Below are 21,310 nucleotides of genomic sequence, written 5' to 3'. Positions count from 1 at the left end.
TTGGAAACATCTGCATACCAGAGCCTTGGAGATGACCACGTTGCAGGTTGTAGCAGTGGCTTTCCTTGGAGGTTCAAAGTTAGCGACATCGAACTGAGCGTAAAAGCGACTGAGCTCACCTGGGAGAGAGGCTGTGATGTTGGCGCCACTACATTTGGCTTCGGTCTGCGATGGTGTGCAACCCTCGCTACAAGTCACATGTGCTATTCGTAGAGACTCTTGACTCAGTCTTGTCCCTGTATTGTTGTTTTGCAGCCTTGATGGCTTTGCACAGATTGTAGCTGCTTTTCTTGAGCTCCTGCTGATTATTGGCAACGTAAGCTCTGTGTCGAGCGGTAAATTCTGCTTGCATGGAACCATTGATCCAGGGTTTCTGGTTCGGGAAGGCCCTGACCGACTTCTGGGGGACCATATCGTCGATGTACTTCCCGATGATGCACATGACTCCATCCGTGAACTCGGAGAGATCCTTATAGAAAACCATAGAAAACTACAGCACAGAAACAGACCTTTTGGCCCTTCTTGGCTGTGCCGAACCATTTTCTGCCTAGTCCCACTGACCTGCACATGGACCATATCCCCCCATACACCTCCCATCCATGTATCTGTCCAATTTATTCTTAAATGTTAAAAAAGAACCCGCATTTACCACCTCTTCTGGCAGCTCATTCCATACTCCCACCACTCTCTGTGTGAAGAAGCCCCCACTAATGTTCCCTTTAAACCTTTCCCCCCTCACCCTTAACCCATGTCCTCTGGTTTTTTTCTCCCCTTGCCTCAGTGGAAAAAGCCTGCTTGCATTCACTCTATCTATACCCATCATAATTTTATATACCTCTATCAAATCTCCCCTCATTCTTCTACGCTCCAGGGAATAAAGTCCTAACCTATTCAACCTTTCTCTGTAACTGAGTTTCTCAAGTCCCGGCAACATCCTTGTAAACCTTCTCTGCACTCTTTCAACCTTATTTATATCCTTCCTGTAATTTGGTGACCAAAACTGAACACAATACTCCAGATTCGGCCTCACCAATGCCTATACAACCTCATCATAACATTCCAGCTCCTATACTCAATACTTTGATTAATAAAGGCCAATGTACCAAGAGCTCTCTTTACGACCCTATCTACCTGTGACGCCACTTCTAGGGAATTTTGTATCTGTATTCCCAGATCCCTCTGTTCTACTGCACTCTTCAGTGCCTTACCATTAACCCTGTATGTTCTACCTTGGTTTGTCCTTCCAACGTGCAATACCTCACACTTGTCTGTATTAAACTCCATCTGCCATTTTTTAGCCCATTTTTCCAGCTGGTCCAAGTCCCTCTGCAGGCTCTGCAAACCTTCCTCACTGTCTACTACACCTCCAATCTTTGTATCATCAGCAAATTTGCTGATCCAATTTACCACATTATCATCCAGATCATTGATATAGATGACAAATAACAATGGACCCAGCACTGATCCCTGTGCACACCACTAGTCACAGGCCTCCACTCGGAGAAGCAATTCTTTACTACCACTCTTTGGCTTCTTCCATTGAGCCAATGTCTAATCCAATTTACCACCTCTCCATGTATACCTAGCGACTGAATTTTCCTAACTAACCTCCCATGCGGGACCTTGTCAAAGGTCTTACTGAAGTCGATGTAGACAATATCCACTGCCTTCCCTTCATGCACTTTCCTGGTAACCTCCTCGAAAAACTCCAATAGATTGGTCAAACATGACCTACCACGCACAAAGCTATGTTGATTCTCTCTAATAAGTCCCTGTCTATCCAAATGCTTGTAGATCTGTCTCTTAGTACTCCCTCCAATAACTTACCTACTACAGACTTTAAACTTACGGGCCTATAATTTCCCGGATTACTTTTCGATCCTTTTTTAAACAACGGAACAACATGAGCCACTCTCCAATCCTCCGGCACCTCACCCGTAGACAGCGACATTTTAAATATTTCTGCCAGGGCTCCCGCAATTTCAACACTAGTCCCCTTCAAGGTCCGAGAGAACACCCTGTCAGGTCCTGGGGATTTATCCACTGTAATTTTCCTCAAGATAGCAAGCATCTCCTCCTTTTCAATCAGTACAGTTTCCATGACCTCACTACTTGATTCCCTTAATTCCATAGACTTCATGCCAGTTTCCTTAGTAAATACAGAGGCAAAAAACCTATTTAAGGTCTCCCCCATTTCCTTTGGTTCCGCACATAGCCGACCACTCTGATCTTCAAGAGGACCAATTTTATCTCTTACAATCCCTTTGCTCTTAATATACCTGTAAAAGCTCTTTGGATTATCCTTCACCTTGACTGCCAAGGCAACCTCATGTCTTCTTTTAGCCCTCCTGATTACTTTCTTAAGTATTTTCTTGCACTTCTTATACTCCTCAAGCACCTGATTTACCCCCCTGTTTCCTATACATGTCATACAGCTCCCTCTTCTTCTTTATCAGAGTTGCAATATCCCTTGAGAACCAAGGTTCCTTATTCCTATTAACTTTGCCTTTAATCCTGACAGGAACATACAAACTCTGCACTCTCAAAATTTCTCCTTTGAAGGCTTCTCACCTACCGATCACATCTTTGTCAGAGAACAACCTGTCCCAATCCACGCTTTTTAGATCCTTTCTCATTTCTTCAAATTTGGCCTCCTTCCAGTTCAGAACCTCAACCCTAGGACCAGATCTATCCTTGTCCATGATCAAGTTGAAACTAATGGTGTTATGATCACTGAAACCAAAGTGCTCCCCTACACAGACTTCCGTCACTTGTCCTAACTCGTTTCCTAACAGGAGATCCAATATTGCATCCCCTCTAGTTGGTCCCTCTGTATATCGATTTAGAAAACTTTCCTGAACACACTTTACAAACTCTAAACCATCTAGACTCCTAATAGTATGGGAGTCCTAATCGATATATGGAAAATTAAAATCCCCTACCACCACAACTTTATGTTTCCTGCAGTTGCCTGCTATCATGGAAGACATTCCAATATTCGTCATGGAAGCAATCCTGCAGCATAGAGACCAATTGGTCAGACTAACTGGGGACAGTTGTATCTATGACAGCCTCTTGTATCAGCTTCTGCCTGTACGTCGGGAGAAACGGGAACAACGAGTGATCTGATTTTCCAAAAGCTGGGCGAAGGAGAGCTTTGTAGGTGCTGCGGAAGGGAGAGTAGCAGTGGTCAAGTGTTCTATCTCCCAGAGAGCTCACCTGGATGTGCTGACAAAGATTCAGAGAGACTTGCGTCAGCGACGCTCGATTTAAATCTCCGACGGTGATGAAGGCGGCCTCTGGTAGCGCAGTCTCCAGCGTGTTGATGGTACAGTTTCTTGAGAGCCAGGTCAGTATCAGCCTGTGGTGGAATATACATCGCTGTGATGATAACAGCCGTGATGAACTCCCTCGGCAGCCAGTAGCGTCTACACAACAGCACCAGTTATTCCAGCTCTGGGGAACAAAAGGATTTGAGGGCATGCACATTCCGGGGATCGCACCAAATATTTTTGACCATGAAGCATATCCCTCCTCCATTACTCTTCCCAGAGACTTTTTTGACTATCTGCCCGGAACAGGGAGAACCCAGAGGGTTCAACAGCGTGGTCCGTCTCCTCTGTCAGCCAGGTCTCCACGAGCCACAAAATGTTACATTCCTTTGTTTCTGGCTGGTAGAAGATTCTGGCTCTCAGTTCGCATAACTTGTTGTCCAGGGACTGAACGTTAGCCAGGGATATGCAAGGGAGCCGTGGCCGGTTAGCACGCCGTCTCAGCCTCACCGTCTCATCCCTTCCTCCGAGGTAGTGGCGGTGTACGAGATGAGTCTCCCATGAATCGCACAAGCAGAGGATCCCAGCGTAGGAAAGGCGGCACATAGTGGATAAGTAATGTCTTTCTAATGTTCAGAAGGGTCAGTCTATCGTATGTGATGTGACTGTCAGCTACTTGAACAGAAAATGCGAAGGAAATTGTAGAAATTAGTAGTATACTGTAGATTTGGAACAGAGCTCGCAACATGGCCACTGTACGCAGCGCCATCTTGTTGCATCTAATTTTTTAATCCATCTTGAACAATCGGTCTCCAACCAGATCGTATGCTACATTTTTTCTTTTCATCTTCCACTGAACCAAAAGCCCATGACCAACATTATTGTCCCTCATCAAGAAAACCTCCTGTTAATTGATGGCACACATTCAACATCATCCCTTATCTTCAACAATAACCAAAGGAGGCTGAAACAGAACAGCCCCCTCTCACAGAACTACCAAGCGAAAAACCTACAGCATAACAGCAAAGATGTGAACCAGGGCATTATGCATTCGTCACAGGAATAAAATGAAAGTAATCATCGGAGAATGCATAACCGTATATGACTAAATGTCACTCAATGACTCGCAGAGTGATGATCGGCGAGGTCATGGGGACATTATTTGGAGCCACATTCACACAGTATTCCCCACTGCCTGAGCACCATGATCGGTTAATGATGAAGCAGACTCCGCCGCTGCCTCTGTTCGTACCTGATGCTGCCGACCGGTCCATCTGGTGGACTGAGAGGTGAGCAGTGTCTCAGTGAAACAGAAGACACAATAATCACTTGTGTCCCTCCAATACAGCAGTCTTACCCCTAGCTCCTATGACTTGCACTCCAGTGAAGATACATTAGCCGGGAATAAATTGAATGACTGAATTGACTTTATTACTTACATCTTTCGTATACATGAGGAGTAAACATATTTACCTTACGTCTCCATCTGAATGTGCAATGTGCAATTATTTATGGTAAATTACATGGACTCTCTGAAGAAATCCCTTGGTGCCTGTCACATTGACCATCGCCAGTGGTCTAATCTAGCCTCCGATCGTGAGGCCTGGAGACCATTCACCAGCCTGTCTCCTCCTTCGAGAATGCACGCAGGGCTGGCATTGAGGACAAAAGGAGAAGGAGGAAGAACCGTGACACAGCAGCGCCAAACCCAGAACAGAATTTCCTTTGCAGCCGCTGTGGCCGGACCTGCCTGTCCCGTATTGGCCTCGTCAGCCACCAGCGAACCTGCAGCAGACGTAGGCAGCCCCCTTCCTAAATCTTTGTTTGCGAAACCAAGCCATGAAGATGATAATAGATAGTACAAACAACAAGACAGTCAATACAATATAGAAATACAATTGTATCAATATGAATTAATCAGTCTGATGGCCCGGTGGAAGAAGCTGTCCTGGGTTTTATGCTGCGGTACCATTTACCAAATGGTAGCAGTTGGAACATTTGTAGTTGGGCTGACTCGGGCCTCCAACGAGCCTTCAGGCCATTTTTACACACCTGTCTTTGAATATATCCTGAATAGTGGCAAGTTCACATCTACAGATGTGCTGGGCTGTGTGCAGAGTCCTGTGATTGAGGTTCCCATACCAGGCACTGATGCAGCCTATCAGGATGCACTCAATTGTGCCCTCTCTAAGAGTTCTAAGGTTTTGGGGGCCCATACTAAACTTGTTCAACCGTCTGAGGTGAAAAAGGTGCAACAGCGCCTCTTACAGACTACATGTTATCCTCGGTGACGTGATGCTGAGGAACCTAAAGCTGTTCACCCTCTGAACCCTGGATCCATTGATGTCAATAGGGGTTAGCCTGGCTCCATTTCTGCTGTAGTCCACAATCAGCTGCTTTGTTTTTGCGACATTGAGGTTGTTTTCTTGACACCACTGTGTCAAGGATGCCATAGTCGTGTCGTGTTACTCGTCGTTAAGGCGACAGTAAAGATTCTGCAGATAGGGGAGCCGAGGTGCGAGATCAGATCAGACCAACCTGCAAGGTGGAGATGGCTTGGTGACGCAAGTGACCATTGCCTTCCATAGTGACCCTGGGCCCGCGGATTGTGCACTGTCCCCCTGTAGAACCGTGCTCTCGCCTGCGTTCTGTGCAGTTGCTCTTTCAACTGAGACACTGGAAGTACGGCCGGTATTGTATTATCACTGACGGCATTTATCACAGTGTGCAGTTGTGAATCTCCTTTTGTCAGAATCAGATGCAATATATTGACACAAGTCATGAAAAAAGTACAGGGTAGTGTTCATAGGTTCAGTACCCATTCAGAGATCGAGTGGCAGAAAAGAAGAAGCTGTTCCTGAATCGTCAAGTGTGCGCTGTTAGGCTTCTCTACCTCATTCCCGATTGCCCCACTGAGAAGAGGGCAAGACCTTTGTGTTGTGGGTCTTCAATGATGCATGTTGCCTTTTTGAGACATGGCGCATTGAAGAAGTCATGGATACTATGCGCATCGATTGAAAGTCTTGGAAATGAAGCTGCCGAGTACAGGAATACCCTTTTCATATATGGGAACCACTCTGTATCATCGCTTAATTTTCTTTCATAATTTATTCTGAAAATGGGTAGCATGTCTTTCTCTTTGTAGTTAGGAGACTACACTAATCATTATCTACATGGGAAGCTGGTGGAGAGAACCCACATTATTGAGTTTGGTTAATGGTGAATGAACTGATTACAGAGGGAGATAACATCAGAACTATCTGAACTTTCACAACACTTTCGCCTTCATTCCCAGAACAGGGAGGCACAGGGGACAAAAAAACAAACAATTATTTATGTTGGACCAAAATGTGCCACGGTCACAGCAGCTAAATTAATGATTATATGCTCCACAGAATTAAAAATATAGTTGTTGCTTATTCATGCTGATTTTCAAAAGGATATTTTGCAGCAACAGTCGCAGTTTCCATGAATACACTAAGCAAATTCTACTTTGCAGAAATAATGGTGAATAGGTGTGTATTTTTGTTCGTGTTAGTAGGAGGATTTATTTGAGTAAATATGGGGAATAATGTTAATTTGACATGAACCTATAGCATGCTCTGAAAACATACGTGATGGTGGTGTTATAACAACGATTTTGGAAAATCATGGTCTGAAATATAGCTTAAACTGCACAGGGCTTGGGGGGAATTACACATGAAATCCAGCGTACATTACATCAGGGTTAGGCAGACGTGCATTGAGATAGCACGCCAACCGGATAGTCATTGATCATGTATAAGAACGCTGAGAGAGATTGATAAGGTAGATAGTGAAAATTCTGACTTGCACTCCCTTTTTCTAAGATCGAAACCTGGACTTGAGAAACGGCCATTACTAAGATCTAAACATGAGAACGTGGAGCAGAACGTGTGGCTCCCCTGTTTCGCTCCTCCCATGAGACGATGAAGGCTAATCTGATCTTTGTCTCATATCCATGCTCCAATACGTATAGCATCCAAGAAGTCCAAGCACTCTTCAGACTCGGCTGGAAATTCTGAATGATAGAAATACTAAGCGTCCCCCCTCCCTGACCCCAACCAGCACCATATTCAGAGTTCTCCAAGTCAGAGAATGCCAAGTGTTCACCACCCGCTTTGAGTAAAAACACGTCCATGATTGCATGACGACTCACTCAGAACCTTTCTTCTGGTTTTGGATATCCTCCCCCACCAAATCACACCGCTAATAAATCCTGAGCGACGACAAATGAGTGGCAGATTTCACAATTGGGTAGAACGAACTGTAAGCAGACTCACTGACATCATCACCAGGAAAATCAGGGTCTTACATGACAGGTGTGTGTGTGTGTGTGTGTGTGTGAGATAGTCATAGTCATAGTCATACTTCATTGATCCCGGGGGAAATTGGTTTTCATTACAGTTGCACCATAAATAATAAATAGTAATAAAACCATAAATAGTTAAATAGTAATATGTAAATTATGCCAGGAAATAAGTCCAGGACCTATTGGCTCAGGGTGTCTGACCCTCCAGGGGAGGAGTTGTAAAGTTTATGGCCACAGGCAGGAATGACTTCCTATGACGCTCTGTGCTGCATCTCGGTGGAATGAGTCTCTGGCTGAATGTACTCCTGTGCCCACCCAGTACATTATGTAGTGGATGGGAGACATTGTCCAAGATGGCATGCAACTTGGACAGCATCCTCTTTTCAGACACCACCGTCAGAGAGTCCAGTTCCATCCCCACAACATCACTGGCCTTACGAATGAGTTTGTTGATTCTGTTGGTGTCTGCTACCCTCAGCCTGCTGCCCCAGCACACAACAGCAAACATGATAGCACTGGCCACCACAGACTCGTAGAACATCCTCAGCATCGTCTGGCAGATGTTAAAGGACCTCAGTCTCAACAGGAAATAGAGACAGCTCTGACCCTTCTTGTAGACAGCCTCAGTGTTCTTTGACCAGTCCAGCTTATTGTCAATTCGTATCTCCAGGCATTTGTAATCCTCCACCATGTCCAGACTGACCCCCTGGATGGAAACGTGTGTGTGTTTGTTTGTCTGCATGTGCGTGCAAGCAAATTAGATTTGCTGGACGGGGTTCGGTCCAATGAGCTCTGGCACTTCTGACGACTGAAGCAAATGATGTAGCCCGGAGACCAGGAAGTATGGTTCTGTCCCCGAGTGTAATAGAAGGCAGACGCTGTTCTCTCGATATGGCGCTGCTGCTGTTTCCAGCGCTTGTTCTTTGTTTCTTCATAACCGCTGGTGAGGGTTTCTCGGACAGCTGGTATTCAGAGAATCAACAGAGCAGTGGACAGAAGATTAGTTTACAAGAGGCGATCTATGTATTGAGCTGCGTATAGATTATAAATATCTGTAATTACTGAGCTACTGTACGTACATTTCTCCAGTTTTTGCACCATTGTCGCTTTACTCTCATACGAATTTCCTCTTCCTCAGGTGAGTCTCAGCACTTTACCATCAACGTAGAGCGCAGTAAAATATATGCAGCCATCGGGGGAGATGCATTCTTTTCAGTGTGGCCATCGGGGAAGATCTCAAGTGGAAGCTGGACCTTTAACGGGAAAACGGTCTGTCAGTGGATCGATCAACTCGTGTCTATTGATAATTTGTATACATCGCGAGCAGAGCTATTCACCTCCACCGGGTCGCTACTGCTGAAGTCGGTGAACGAGTCAGACAGTGGGGTGTACCGCGTGAACATGGTTCCAATCCGTGGCCCAAAAACCTTAGCGACTGTCGCTCTCGAAGTCACTGGTAAGTGAGACATTGGTCTTGTTCGCTCATGTATTGGAGGGTTGCTGTTTTTTATTTGTTTTATCTCCACTTTCCAACTTACTTTGTTACACTGTAAGTCACTGACATCTTGAAGGTTTATCTTTTATTGATTGGGAAATGTTAGCCAATGCATAGGATAACTCTGCCCTATGTTTGCTATGGGATCTTGCCAGTTAGGTGTCGGCTGGGTGGACAAAATAAGATCGTGGGGGCTTGTGGCTGTGGAACCCGAGGCCGTATGACCCTAGCTCAGCCTGACTTTCACATCCGGCATGATTACGCCAGTTTACTTTAAAAAAGAACTACTCTTTGATACAGAACTTACTTCAATTTTTCACTCATTACTGTTTAGTATTCGAACTGGATAATCCCATTCCGTGTTTTGAATCACATTAATTCTTTAGCATCTGGGCGTGTGTGTGTGAGTGTGTGTGTGTGTGAGAGACTGTTCATGTGTGTGTGTGGTGTTGAGTTGATAATTGCTTTGTGTGATCTTGTGGGCAGTTTAACCCTGGCACGTCAGCTGAAGTGTCCTGTGATGCCCTGGAACGCACTGCCAACAATGTCACTGCTCTGGAACACTGAAGGACTCTTTCAAAATAGACATGATGCAGGGATCACTTTCCATTTCGGAATTGGATGACAGTGGGGAGAAGGTGTTCCCTAAGCGCTGACTGTGTGCCTTCAGGCTTCTGTACCTCCTACCTGATGGTAAAAGTGTGAAACGAGGATGCCTTTGGTGCTGGTGGTCCATGGAGGTCCTTAATAATGGATGTTGCCTCTCAGAGACACTGCTTCTTGAAGGTGTCCTGGGTAATTTGTTAGCTAGTACCCAAGCTGGAGCCGAATAAATTTCTGGCCCTCTGCGGCTTCTTTCAGCCTATGCTGTAGCCCCCTCCCCTATAGTAGAGAGGGATACAGCCTGTTAGAATGCTCTCCACAGTACATCTATAGAAGTTATTGAGTGTTTTTTGTTGACATACCAAATCTCTACAAGCTCCTAATGAAGTATAGACGCTGCCTTCCTTCTTTGTAGTTACATCGGTATTTTGGGGCCAGGTTCGGTCCTCAAGAGATCTTGACACCCAGATCACTCTCTGCACTTTGATCTTTCTATAAGGATTGGTATGCGTTCCTTCGTCTTACCATTCCTGAAGTCCACAATCAGCTTTTCCGCTTTACTGACATTGAGTGCCAGGTTGTTGCTGCGGCACCACTCCACATGTTGGCATATCACTCTCCTGTACGCCCTTTTGTCTCCATCTGAGATTCTACCAACAATGGTTGTATCATCAGCAGATTTATAGATGGTATTTGGGCTATGCCTAGCCACACAGTCATGACTGTAGACAGAGTAGAGCAGTGGGCTGAGCTGCACCATACTGATCGACAGCAAGACAGCGATGTTATCACCAATCCGCACTGATTGCTGTCTTCCGGTAAGAATGTCGAGGATCCAATTGCAGAGGGTGGTACAGGAGCCCACATTCTGTGGCTTCTCAATCAGGATTGTGGGAATGATGTTCTTCAATGCTGAGCTATAGTCGATGAACAGCATCCTGACAGCTGTTTGTCTTGTCCAGGTGGTCTAAAGCCGTGTAATGAGCCATTGAGATTGTGCCTGCTGTTGACCTATTGTGGTGATAGGCAAATTGCAATAGGTCCAGGTCCGTGCTGAGGCAAGTGCTGAGTCTAGACATGACCATCCTATCAAATCATTTCATCACTGTAGATATCAGTGCTACCGGGCGATAGTCATGAAGGCAGCACACATTATTCTTCTTCGGCACTGGTATAATTGTTGCCTTTTTGAAGCAAGTGGGAACTTCCGCCCATAGCAGTGAGAGATTGAAAATGTCCTTGAATACTCCCATTGGTTGGTTAGCGCAAGTTTTTGGCACCTTGCCATGTTCTGCATCTGCACCTTCCGCCTTGCGGGGGTTTGGTTTCTTTAAAGACATTGGCCCCTTGACAGAGAGATCACAGGGTCACCGAGAGCATCAGGGATCTTCACAGCTGTAGTTATATTCTTCCTTTCAATGTGGGCATAGAAGGCTTAGGGTTAATATGGTAGTGAAGCATCGCTACCATGCATTCTATTGGGTTTCGCTTTGTAGGAATTAATGGTTTGCAAACTCTGCCAGAGTTGTTGACATCTAATGTCACCTCCAACATCATAGAAAATTGTTTCTTCACCCTTGTGATAGCCATTCACCTCATACTTGGTCCCCTGGTACAGATCTGTGTCGCCAGCCTTTAATGCCACAGATCTAGCCTTCAGCAGACGATGAACCACGGCTTTCATTTGGGAATGCAGCCTGTCTTTGATGGTTTGGGCCCAGTGTTTCGGCTGTCCTGGTTGTTTGGGTTTGAACTAGTCTGAGTGGGAAATAACAAAATAAATGATCTAGGTTGCAAGTCTTGGGTAAAAAAAAACATGAGGCAATATCATTGTAGCCTTGGGCCAGATACAGTTAGAAACTGACGCAGGTCAGTCAGATCAGATTCAGGCAGTGAATTGAAACATAACAGATTGATCTGATCTGGTACAAGAGGGAAAGCAACCAGAAGTCGTGATACATGTTGGGACCAACAACATAGGCAGGAAGAGGGATAAGGTCCTGAAGTGTGAGTTTTGGGAACTAGGCAGAAGGCTGAAGAACAGGACCTCAAGGGTGGCGTTCTCAGGATTGCTGCCAGTGCTACGTGACATTGATGGTAAGAATTGGAGGAGATGGCAGTTGAATGCGTGGCTGAGGAGTTGGTGCAGGGAGCAGGCTTTTAGATTTTTAGATCATTGGGATCTCTTCTGGGGAAGGTGGGACCTGTACAGATTGGATGGGTTGCACCTGAACTCGAGAGGGAGCAATATCCTTGCAGGTGGGTTTGCTAGCATGGTTCGGGAGGGTTTAAACTAATTTGCGAGGGGGATGGGACCCGGAGCAATAGAGCAGTGAAAGAAATGCATGGAGTAAATCCAGATCTAACATACAGAGATGCTTTGAGGAAAGAGAAGCAGAATAAACGGTGTAAAGACAGTAAGGTAGAAGGGCTGAAATGTGTGTACCTCAATGCAAGAAGCATCAGGAACAAAGGTGATGAACTGAGAGCTTGGATATATACATGGAATCATGATGTAGTGGCCATTACAGAGACTTGGCTGGCACCAGGGCAGGAATAGTTTCTCGATATTCCTGGATTTCAGTGCTTTAAAAGGGATAGAGAGGACGGAAAAACGGGAGGAGGGGTGGCATTACTGGTCAGGGATACTATTACAGCTCCAGAAAGGGTGAGTAATGTAGCAGGATCCTCTTTTGAGTCAATATGGGTGGAAGTCAGGAACAGGAAGGGAGTAGTTACTCTATTGGGGGTATTCTATAGGCCCCCTGGTAGCAGCAGAGATACAGAGGAGCAGATTGGGAGGCAGATTTTGGAAAGGTGCAAAAATAGCAGGATTGTTATCATGGGTGACTTTAACTTCCCTAATATTGATTGGCACCTGATTAGTTCCAAGGGTTTAGATGGGGCAGAGTTTGTTAAGTGTGTCCAGGACGGATTCCTGTCACAGTATATGGACAGGCCGACCAGAGGGAATGCCATACTAGATCTAGTACTAGGTAATGAACCGGGTCAGGTCACAGATCTCTCAGTGGGTGAGCATCTGGGGGACAGTGACCACCACTCCCTGACCTTTAGCATTATCATGGAAAAAGATAGAATCAGAGAGGACAGGAAAATTTTTAATTGGGGAAAGGTAAATTATGAGGCTACAAGGCTAGAACTTGCGGGTGTGAATTGGGATGATGTTTTTGCAGGGAAATGTACTATGGATATGTGGTCGATGTTTAGAGATCTCTTGCGAGATGTTAGGGATAAATTTGTCCCGGTGAGGAGGATAAAGAATGGTAGGGTGAAGGAACCATGGGTGACAAGTGAGGTGGAAAATCTAGTCAGGTAGAAGAAGGCAGCATACATGAGGTTTAGGAAGCAAGGATCAGATGGGTCTATTGAGGAATATATGGAAGCAAGAAAGGAGCTTAAGAAGGGGCTGAGAAGAGCAAGAAGGGGGCATGAGAAGGCCATGGTGCGTAAGGTAAAGGAAAACCCCAAGGCATTCTTCAATTATGTGAAGAAAAAAAGGATGACAGGAGTGAAGGTAGGACCAATTAGAGATAAAGGTGGGAAGATGTGCCTGGAGGTTGTGGAAGTGAGCGAGGTCCTCAATGAATACTTCTCTTTGATATTCACCAATGAGAAGGAACTTGATGATGGTGAGGACAATATGAGTGATGTTGATGTTCTGGAACACGTTGATATTAAGGGAGAGGAGGTGTTGGAGTTGCTAAAATACATTAAAACATAGAACATAGAATAGTACAGCACAGTACAGGCCCTTCGGCCCACAATGTTGTGCCGACCCTCAAACCCTGCCTCCCATATAAGCCCCCACCTTAAATTCCTCCATATACCTGTCTAGTTGTCTCTTAAACTTCACTAGTGTATCTGCCTCCACCACTGACTCAGGCAGTGCACTCCACGCACCAACCACTCTCTGAGTAAAAAACCTTCCTCTAATATCCCCCTTGAACTTCCCACCCCTTACCTTAACGCCATGTCCTCTTGTATTGAGCAGTGGTGCCCTGGGGAAGAGGCGCTGGCTATCCACTCTATCTATTCCTCTTATTATCTTGTACACCTCTATCATGTCTCCTCTCATCCTCCTTCTCTCCAAAGAGTAAAACCCGAGCTCCCTTAATCTCCGATCATAATGCATACCTTCTAAACCAGGCAGCATCCTGGTAAATCTCCTCTGTACCCTTTCCAATGCTTCCACATCCTTCCTATAGTGAGGTGACCAGAACTGGACACAGTACTCCAAGTGTGGCCTAACCAGAGTTTTATAGAGCTGCATCATTACATCGCGACTCTTAAACTCTATCCCTCGACTTATGAAAGCTAACACCCCATAAGCTTTCTTAACTACTCTATCCACCTGTGAGGCAACTTTTAGGGATCTGTGGACATGTATCCCAAGATCCCTCTGCTCCTCCAAACTACCAAGTATCCTGCCATTTACTTTGTACTCTGCCTTGGAGTTTGTCCTTCCAAAGTGTACCACCTCGCACTTATCTGGGTTGCACTCCATCTGCCACTTTTCAGCCCACTCCTGCATCCTATCAATGTCTCTCTGCAATCTTTGACAATCCTCTACATTGTCTACAACACCACCAACCTTTGTGTCGTCTGCAAACTTGCCAACCCACACTTCTACCCCCACATCCAGGTCGTTAATAAAAATCACGAAAAGTAGAGGTCCCAAAACAGATCCTTGTGGGACACCACTAGTCACAATCCTCCAATCTGAATGCACTCCCTCCATCACCACCCTCTGCCTTCTGCAGGCAAGCCAATTCTGAATCCACCTGGCCAAACTTCCCTGGATCCCATGCCTTCTAACTTTCTGAATAAGCCTACCATGTGGAACCTTGTCGAATGCCTTACTAAAATCCATATAGATCACATCCACTGCACTACCCTCATCTATATGCCTCGTCACCTCCTCAAAGAACTCTATCAGGCTTGTTAGACACGATCTGTCCTTCACAAAGCCATGCTGACTTCCCCTGATCAGACCATGATTCTCTAAATGCCTATAGATCCTATCACTAAGAATCTTTTCCAACAGCTTTCCCACCAGAGACGTAAGGCTCACTGGTCTATAATTACCCGGACTATCCCTACTACCTTTTTTGAACAAGGGGACAACATTGGCATCCCTCCAATCCTCCGGTACCATTCCCGTGGACAACAAGGACATAAAGATCCTAGCCAGAGGCTCAGCAATCTCTTCTCTCGCCTCGTGGAGCAGCCTGGGGAATATTCTGTCAGATTCCAAGACAAATTCCAAGCCAGAGTGCAAAGTAAATGGCAGGATACTTGGTAGTGTGGAGGAGCAGAGGGATCTCGGGGAACATGTCCACAGATCCCTGAAAGTTGCCTCACAGGTGAATAGGGTAGTTAAGAAAGCTTATGGGGTGTTAGCTTTCATAAGTCGAGGGATAGACTTTAAGAGTCGCAATGTAATGATGCAGCTCTATAAAACTCTGGTTAAGCCACACTTGGAGTACTGTGTCCAGTTCTGGTCGCCTCACTATAGGAAGGATGTGGAAGCATTGGAAAGGGTACAGAGGATATTTACCAGGATGCTGCCTGGTTTAGAAGGTATGAATTATGATCAGAGATTAAGGGAGCTAGGGCCTTACTCTTTGGAGAGAAGGAGGATGAGAGGAGACGTGATAGAGGTGTACAAGATAATAAGAGGAATAGATAGAGTTGATAGCCAGCGCCTCTTCCCCAGGACACCACTGCTCAATACAAGAGGAGATGGGTTTAAGGTAAGGGGTGGGAAGTTCAAGGGGGATATTAGAGGAAGGTTTTTTACTCAGAGAGTGGTTGGTGCGTGGAATGCACTGCCTGAGTCAGTGGTGGAGGCAGATACACTAGTGACATTTAAGAGACTACTAGACAGGTATATGGAGGAATTTAAGGTGGGGGCTTATATGGGAGGCAGGGTTTGAGGGTCGGCACAACATTGTGTGCCTATGGGCCTGTATTGTGCTGTACTATTCTATGTTCTATGAAAAGAAGAACAGTGGAGAAGTGGAGGAGTACGGGCAACACAAATCTGTGGAGAGCAGCCGTCACATAAGTGGATAACCGCCTGCAGAAACGTGGAGATGATGGCAGGATCCATGATTGGGAGGGCTGTGCGCTTGATGATCTGCACCATATCCATTACATTTTAGGGCATTGGTGCATCCATGCCAGGCTGTCATGCAGCCTGTCAATTTACTGCATTGCATATTCATGGAAATCTGTCAAGGTTTTAGATGTGATGAGAAATCTCTGAAAAATGCTCAAACATTGAGGCACTGCCGTGTTTTCTTCAGAATTGCACTCATATGCTTGGCACAAGACAGTTCCTCCGAAATAATAACATATCGGTACTTGAAGTCGCTAACCCACTCCGCTTCTGGTTGTCTGACGAGAAATGGCTCAGGGACCTCTGGTCTCTTTTTCCTGAAGGCTGTAATCAGTTCCTTAGACTTGCTGACATTGAGTGAGAACTCTTGCTGGACAGTAACCGTCACCCTGGACCGTTCGAATGGCGCTGTTGTACGCTGCCTTACAAAAAGCAATTCTGAATCCATACACTCACATTGGTGATCACCAATTCCACCTACATTTAGCTGGTTCAGTAATTTGCATTTAACGGGCTGCGACAACTTTACAGAGTTTCCTCAGCATCCGTGGTTTCGGTGGGGATCATTTTCTCACATTCTTCATGCAGAGCGATCATGGCTTGACGAGTGGCTGGTAGTCATGAGTCAAGCAGCGTTACTGCCCCCATCCCCCCACCCCACATGTATCCTGCCGATTTTTACATAAAATGAGGAATCACAGACTGTTGATTCTGGCATTAGATCCGTGGATCATTCCACACACTTGCAGTTTGTAGACATTGGAATAAGAGAACATGTGGTAAATTTCAAAATCGGAACCCGAATGCAGAGGCAAGACAGACTCCGTTATAGGAGCAACAAACTTGGCAACAAAGCCATCTATTCCATCATCTGAATCATTTATATACAGCAGGAAAAGACGTGATCCAAACACCGACCCCTGTGGAACACCACTCGTCGCGGGACAACCAACCAGAAAAGGATAATTTTATTCCCATTCGCTGCCTGATTGAAGGACGTCCTTGTAGAACTGAGATGCGGAGAAATTACTTTAGTCAGAGGGTGGTAAATCTATGGAATTTGCTGCCACGAGCGGCTGTGGAGGCCAAGTCATTGGGTGCATTTAAGGCAGAGATAGATAGGTTCCTGATTAGCCAGGGTATGAGTATGAGGAGAAAGCAGGATTGTGGGGATGACTGGATGAGGTGGATCAGCCCATGATTGAATGGCCTACTTATGCTCCTACATGTTGTGGTCTTATGGTCTTATGTTGAAAGGCATAGACAGAGAAGACATGGAAAGGATGGCTCCCATGGTGGGAGAGTTTAGGACAAGAGGGTACAGCCTCAGGATAGAGGGGCGTCCTTTCAAAAAGGAGACGCGGAGAAATTTCTTTAGACAAAGGGCGGTGAATTTATGGAATTTGCAGCTGTGGAGGCTGTTACATAACTCATGGGTATTTTGTGTCTGTCTTATGACTATGGTGTAATTGAGTATCTGATGAGCATGACGTAATGGTCTTGTGGAGGTCACATGGTGTAATTTCCCCGCCGATGTGAGGTCACATGATGACATGTTCTCACCAGGTATATAAAGGGAGACCCCTGGTGTGACACAGTTAGTTTTTCCAGTTGAGTTTTAAGTTTAGTTTGTTGTTTAATTCATCAGATACTCTGTTATGCTGTATATTCGTCTTATGATGCAGTTTCGTTTTAAAGTGGAGTTCCACTTTCTATCGTAAGTAGTATTGGAGAGTGAAAGCCTTACCAAAGCACAGGAATTCGACGAGTCGAGTAAAGCTGATGTCGTTTGGTGGTTTTGGAGAGGATCAGCCTCTATTGAACCTTCGTTCAAGAAATAGTGACCTACGTTTTGAGATATCAGTGCTGGGTCCATTGTTACTTGTCATCTATATCAATGATCTGGATGATAATGCGGTAAATTGGATCAGCAAGTTTGCTGATGATACAAAGATTGGAGGTGTAGTAGACAGTGAGGAAGGTTTTCAGAGCCTGCAGAGGGACTTGGACCAGCTGGAAAAATGGGCTAAAAAATGGCAGATGGGGTTTAATACTGACAAGTGTGAGGTATTGCACGTTGGAAGGACAAATCAACGTAGAACATACAGGGTTAATGGTAAGGCACTGAGGAGTGCAGTGGAACAGAGGGATCTGGGAATACAGATACAAAATTCCCTAAAAGTGGCGTCACAGGTAGATAGGGTCGTAAAGAGAGCTTTTGGTACATTGGCCTTTATTAATCAAAGTATTGAGTATAAGAGCTGGAATGTTATGATGAGGTTGTATAAGGCATTGGTGAGGCCAAATCTGGAGTATTGTGTTCAGTTTTGGTCACCAAATTACAGGAAGGATATAAATAAGGTTGAAAGAGTGCAGGGAAGGTTTACAAGGATGTTGCCGGGACTTGAGAAACTCAGTTACAGAGAAAGGTTGAATAGGTTGGGACTTTATTCCCTGGATCGTAGAAGAATGAGGGGAGATTTGATAGCGGTATATAAAATTATGATGAGTATAGATAGAGTGAATGCAAGCAGGCTTTTTCCACTGAGGCAAGGGGAGAAAAAAACCAGAGGACATGGGTTTAGGGTGAGGGGGGAAATGTTTAAAGGGAACATTAGGGGGGGCTTCTTCACACAGAGAGTGGTGGGAGTATGGAATGAGCTGCCAGACGAGGTGGTAAATGCGGGTTCTTTGTTAACATTTAAGAATAAATTGGACAGATACATGGATGGGAGGTGTATGGAAGGATATGGTCCGTGTGCAGGTCAGTGGGACTAGGCTGAAAATGGTTTGGCACAGCCAAGAAGGGCCAAAAGGCCTGTTTCTGTTCTGTAGTTTCTATGCTTTCTATGGTATATCCTCTGCTAAAGCAGGAAGGATTGTGCAGTGTCTATTCTCCAGAGGAAAATGTCAGTTCCTTTAAAGCATTTCATTTCCATCGTCGTGAATCCTGCGGACAAGGCAGATTCCTGCTGGGATCGGCAGTAACGTAACGTCTTCAAGGAATTCTTTACTTCAGGAAAGTCTCTCCTAATTGACTGTATAAATGTCTTGGATTTTCAAATTTACCATTCTAAGAACTGTGTTCGAATTTACCACTTTAGGAACTGTTTTCGCATTTACCCTTTTAAGAACTGTTCCTGAACACAAGATAATCTGCAGATGCTGGGATCAAAGCAACACTCACAACACGCTGGAAGCAGATTCCTGCGTGTTGTAAGAACAGTTCCAGAGTTGCCGTATAGCAGTTAACCTCTGGTTAAGTTAGTCATGTAAATACATTTCGCTATTTTTGAGCAGAGTTTAATAAATGTTTGTTTGTTTTTATAAAACCTGACTCAATTGATATTCATTGTTGCTGGTCACATGACAAGGCCACGTTCTTGATTTTATTTAAGGCAGACATTGATAGATTCTTTATTGGACATGGCAACGAAGGTTATGGGGGAAGGCCGGGAACTGAGGTTGAGGACGAGATTAAAAAAAAGATCAGCCTTGATTGAATGGTTGAGCAGTCTCGGTTGGGCCATATGGCCTAATTCTGTTGCTTTGTCATATGGTCTTATGGTAATGAGATGGAGGAAGAAGTTGTTGATTTGCGATTTTGTCCAGTCCACAGAGCCACTGCTCTCTGGCTAAAGAAATTCGTCTTCACCTGTATTCTAAAAGGACGCCATTCTCTTCTGAGGCTGGTCTTAGACTTTCCCAACATTACAGCCATCCTCTCCACAACCAATCTAAAAAAGTCCTTTCACCATTCGATTAGTTTCAATGAGGTCACAGTCATTCTTTTAAATTCTAGTGAATACAGGCCCAGGGCCATCAAACACTCTTCAGGTGACAAGCCGTTCAATCCTGCAATCATTTTTGTGAACCTCCTTTCAACCATCTCTAGTTTCAGCATAGCTTTTCTAAGATGAGGGGCTCAACACTGCTCACAATATTCCCAGTGAGGCTTCACCATTTTCTAAAATAAATAATCTTCATTATATCCTTGGTTCGATATGCTAGTCTCTTGACATGAATGCCTACATTGTATTTGCTTAGTCACCACAAACTCAACTTGTAAATTAACCGTAGCAAATCCTGCATAAGAACTCCCAATTATTTTGCACCTCAGTTTCTTGTATTTTTTCCTCCATTTAGAAAATGGTCAACACTTTCATTTCTTTTTTACGAATTGCATTACTGTACACTTCCCAACACTGTACCACTGTACCATAAATCTACCATTTATTTGCCTATTCTCCTAATCAGTCAAAGTCCTTCTGTAACATCTCCACTTCCTCGAAATCTCTGCCCCCACAACTATCTTCAGATCACCTGCAAATTTGCAGCAAACCATAAATTCTGTCATCCAAATTAATGACATACAGTATAACATAAAAAGAACCAGACCTAACCCAGACCGCTGGGGAACACCACTACCCACACAGCCAACCAGAAAATTCTCCCTTTATTGGCACTCTTTGCACCTTGCCAAACAACTACTGTTTTATCCATTCTCATTCATTCCTGTATTACAATGGGCTCGTAGCTGATTATGCAGCCTCACGCGTGGCATCTTTTTAAAGGCCTTGTGAAAATCTAACTACAGACTATCAACCGATTCACTATTGTCTATTTGTTCCCTCTTCAAAGAATTCCAATTGATCTGTGAGGCAAGATATTTTGCTGAGAAAGCTATGACCTACGACCTATTGTATCATGTGCCACCGAGTATTTTGAGACATCCTTAGTAATAGACTGCAACATCTTCCTAACAACTGACGTCAGACAAACTGGCCTATAGTGTCCTTTCATCTGCCTCTCTCCCTTCTTGAAGCATGGAATGGACATTTGGGATTTTACAAACTTCTGGAACCATTCCAGAATCTAGTGATTCTTGAAAAATCATTATTAATGCCTGTACGATTACTTCAGCCACTTCTTTCAGAACTCGGGAAAGTGCAACATCTGGTCCAGGGGACTTTTGTACTTTCAGACCTTTCATTTTCTCAAGACCCTTCTCGTTACTAATGATAACTTCATACACTTAATGACTGTAAAAGCTTTTATAGATATGTAAAAAGGAAAAGACTGGTAAACACAAATGTAGGTCCCCTACAGACAGAAACAGGTGAATTGATTATGGGGAGCTAGGACATGGCAGATCAATTGAATAATTACTTTGGTTCTGTCTTCACTAAGGAGGACATAAATAATCTTCCAGAAATAGTAGGGGACAGAGGGTCCAGTGAGATGGAGGAACTGAGCGAAATACATGTTAGTAGGGAAGTGGTGTTAGGTAAATTGAATGGATTAAAGGCAGATAAATCCCCAGGGCCAGATGGTTTACATCCCAGAGTGCTTAAGGAAGTAGCCCAAGAAATAGTGGATGCATTAGTGATAATTTTTCAAAACTCATTAGATTCTGGACTAGTTCCTGAGGATTGGAGGGTGGCTAATGTAACCCCACTTTTTAAAAA

At 44.7% G+C, this 21,310-nt stretch overlaps 1 protein-coding gene across 2 annotated transcripts in view; it reads left to right on the top strand.

Annotated features, from left to right (window-relative positions):
• The window catches only part of LOC140194846 (NACHT, LRR and PYD domains-containing protein 3-like), a 106,321-nt gene that overhangs the window by 35,061 nt on the left and 49,950 nt on the right, over window positions 1-21,310 (top strand). For both annotated transcript variants that reach the window (XM_072252122.1, XM_072252121.1), the window contains exon 4: window positions 8,741-9,058. In XM_072252122.1, the coding sequence (XP_072108223.1) occupies window positions 8,741-9,058 (318 nt within the window). The remainder of the gene's footprint in view (window positions 1-8,740; window positions 9,059-21,310) is intronic.

This window comes from Mobula birostris, chromosome 3, assembly GCF_030028105.1.
Source record: "Mobula birostris isolate sMobBir1 chromosome 3, sMobBir1.hap1, whole genome shotgun sequence".
NCBI classification, from domain to species: Eukaryota; Metazoa; Chordata; class Chondrichthyes; order Myliobatiformes; family Myliobatidae; genus Mobula; species Mobula birostris.
Note: the sequence above shows the minus strand (reverse complement) of the source record. Positions and strands in the feature narration are given on the sequence as shown.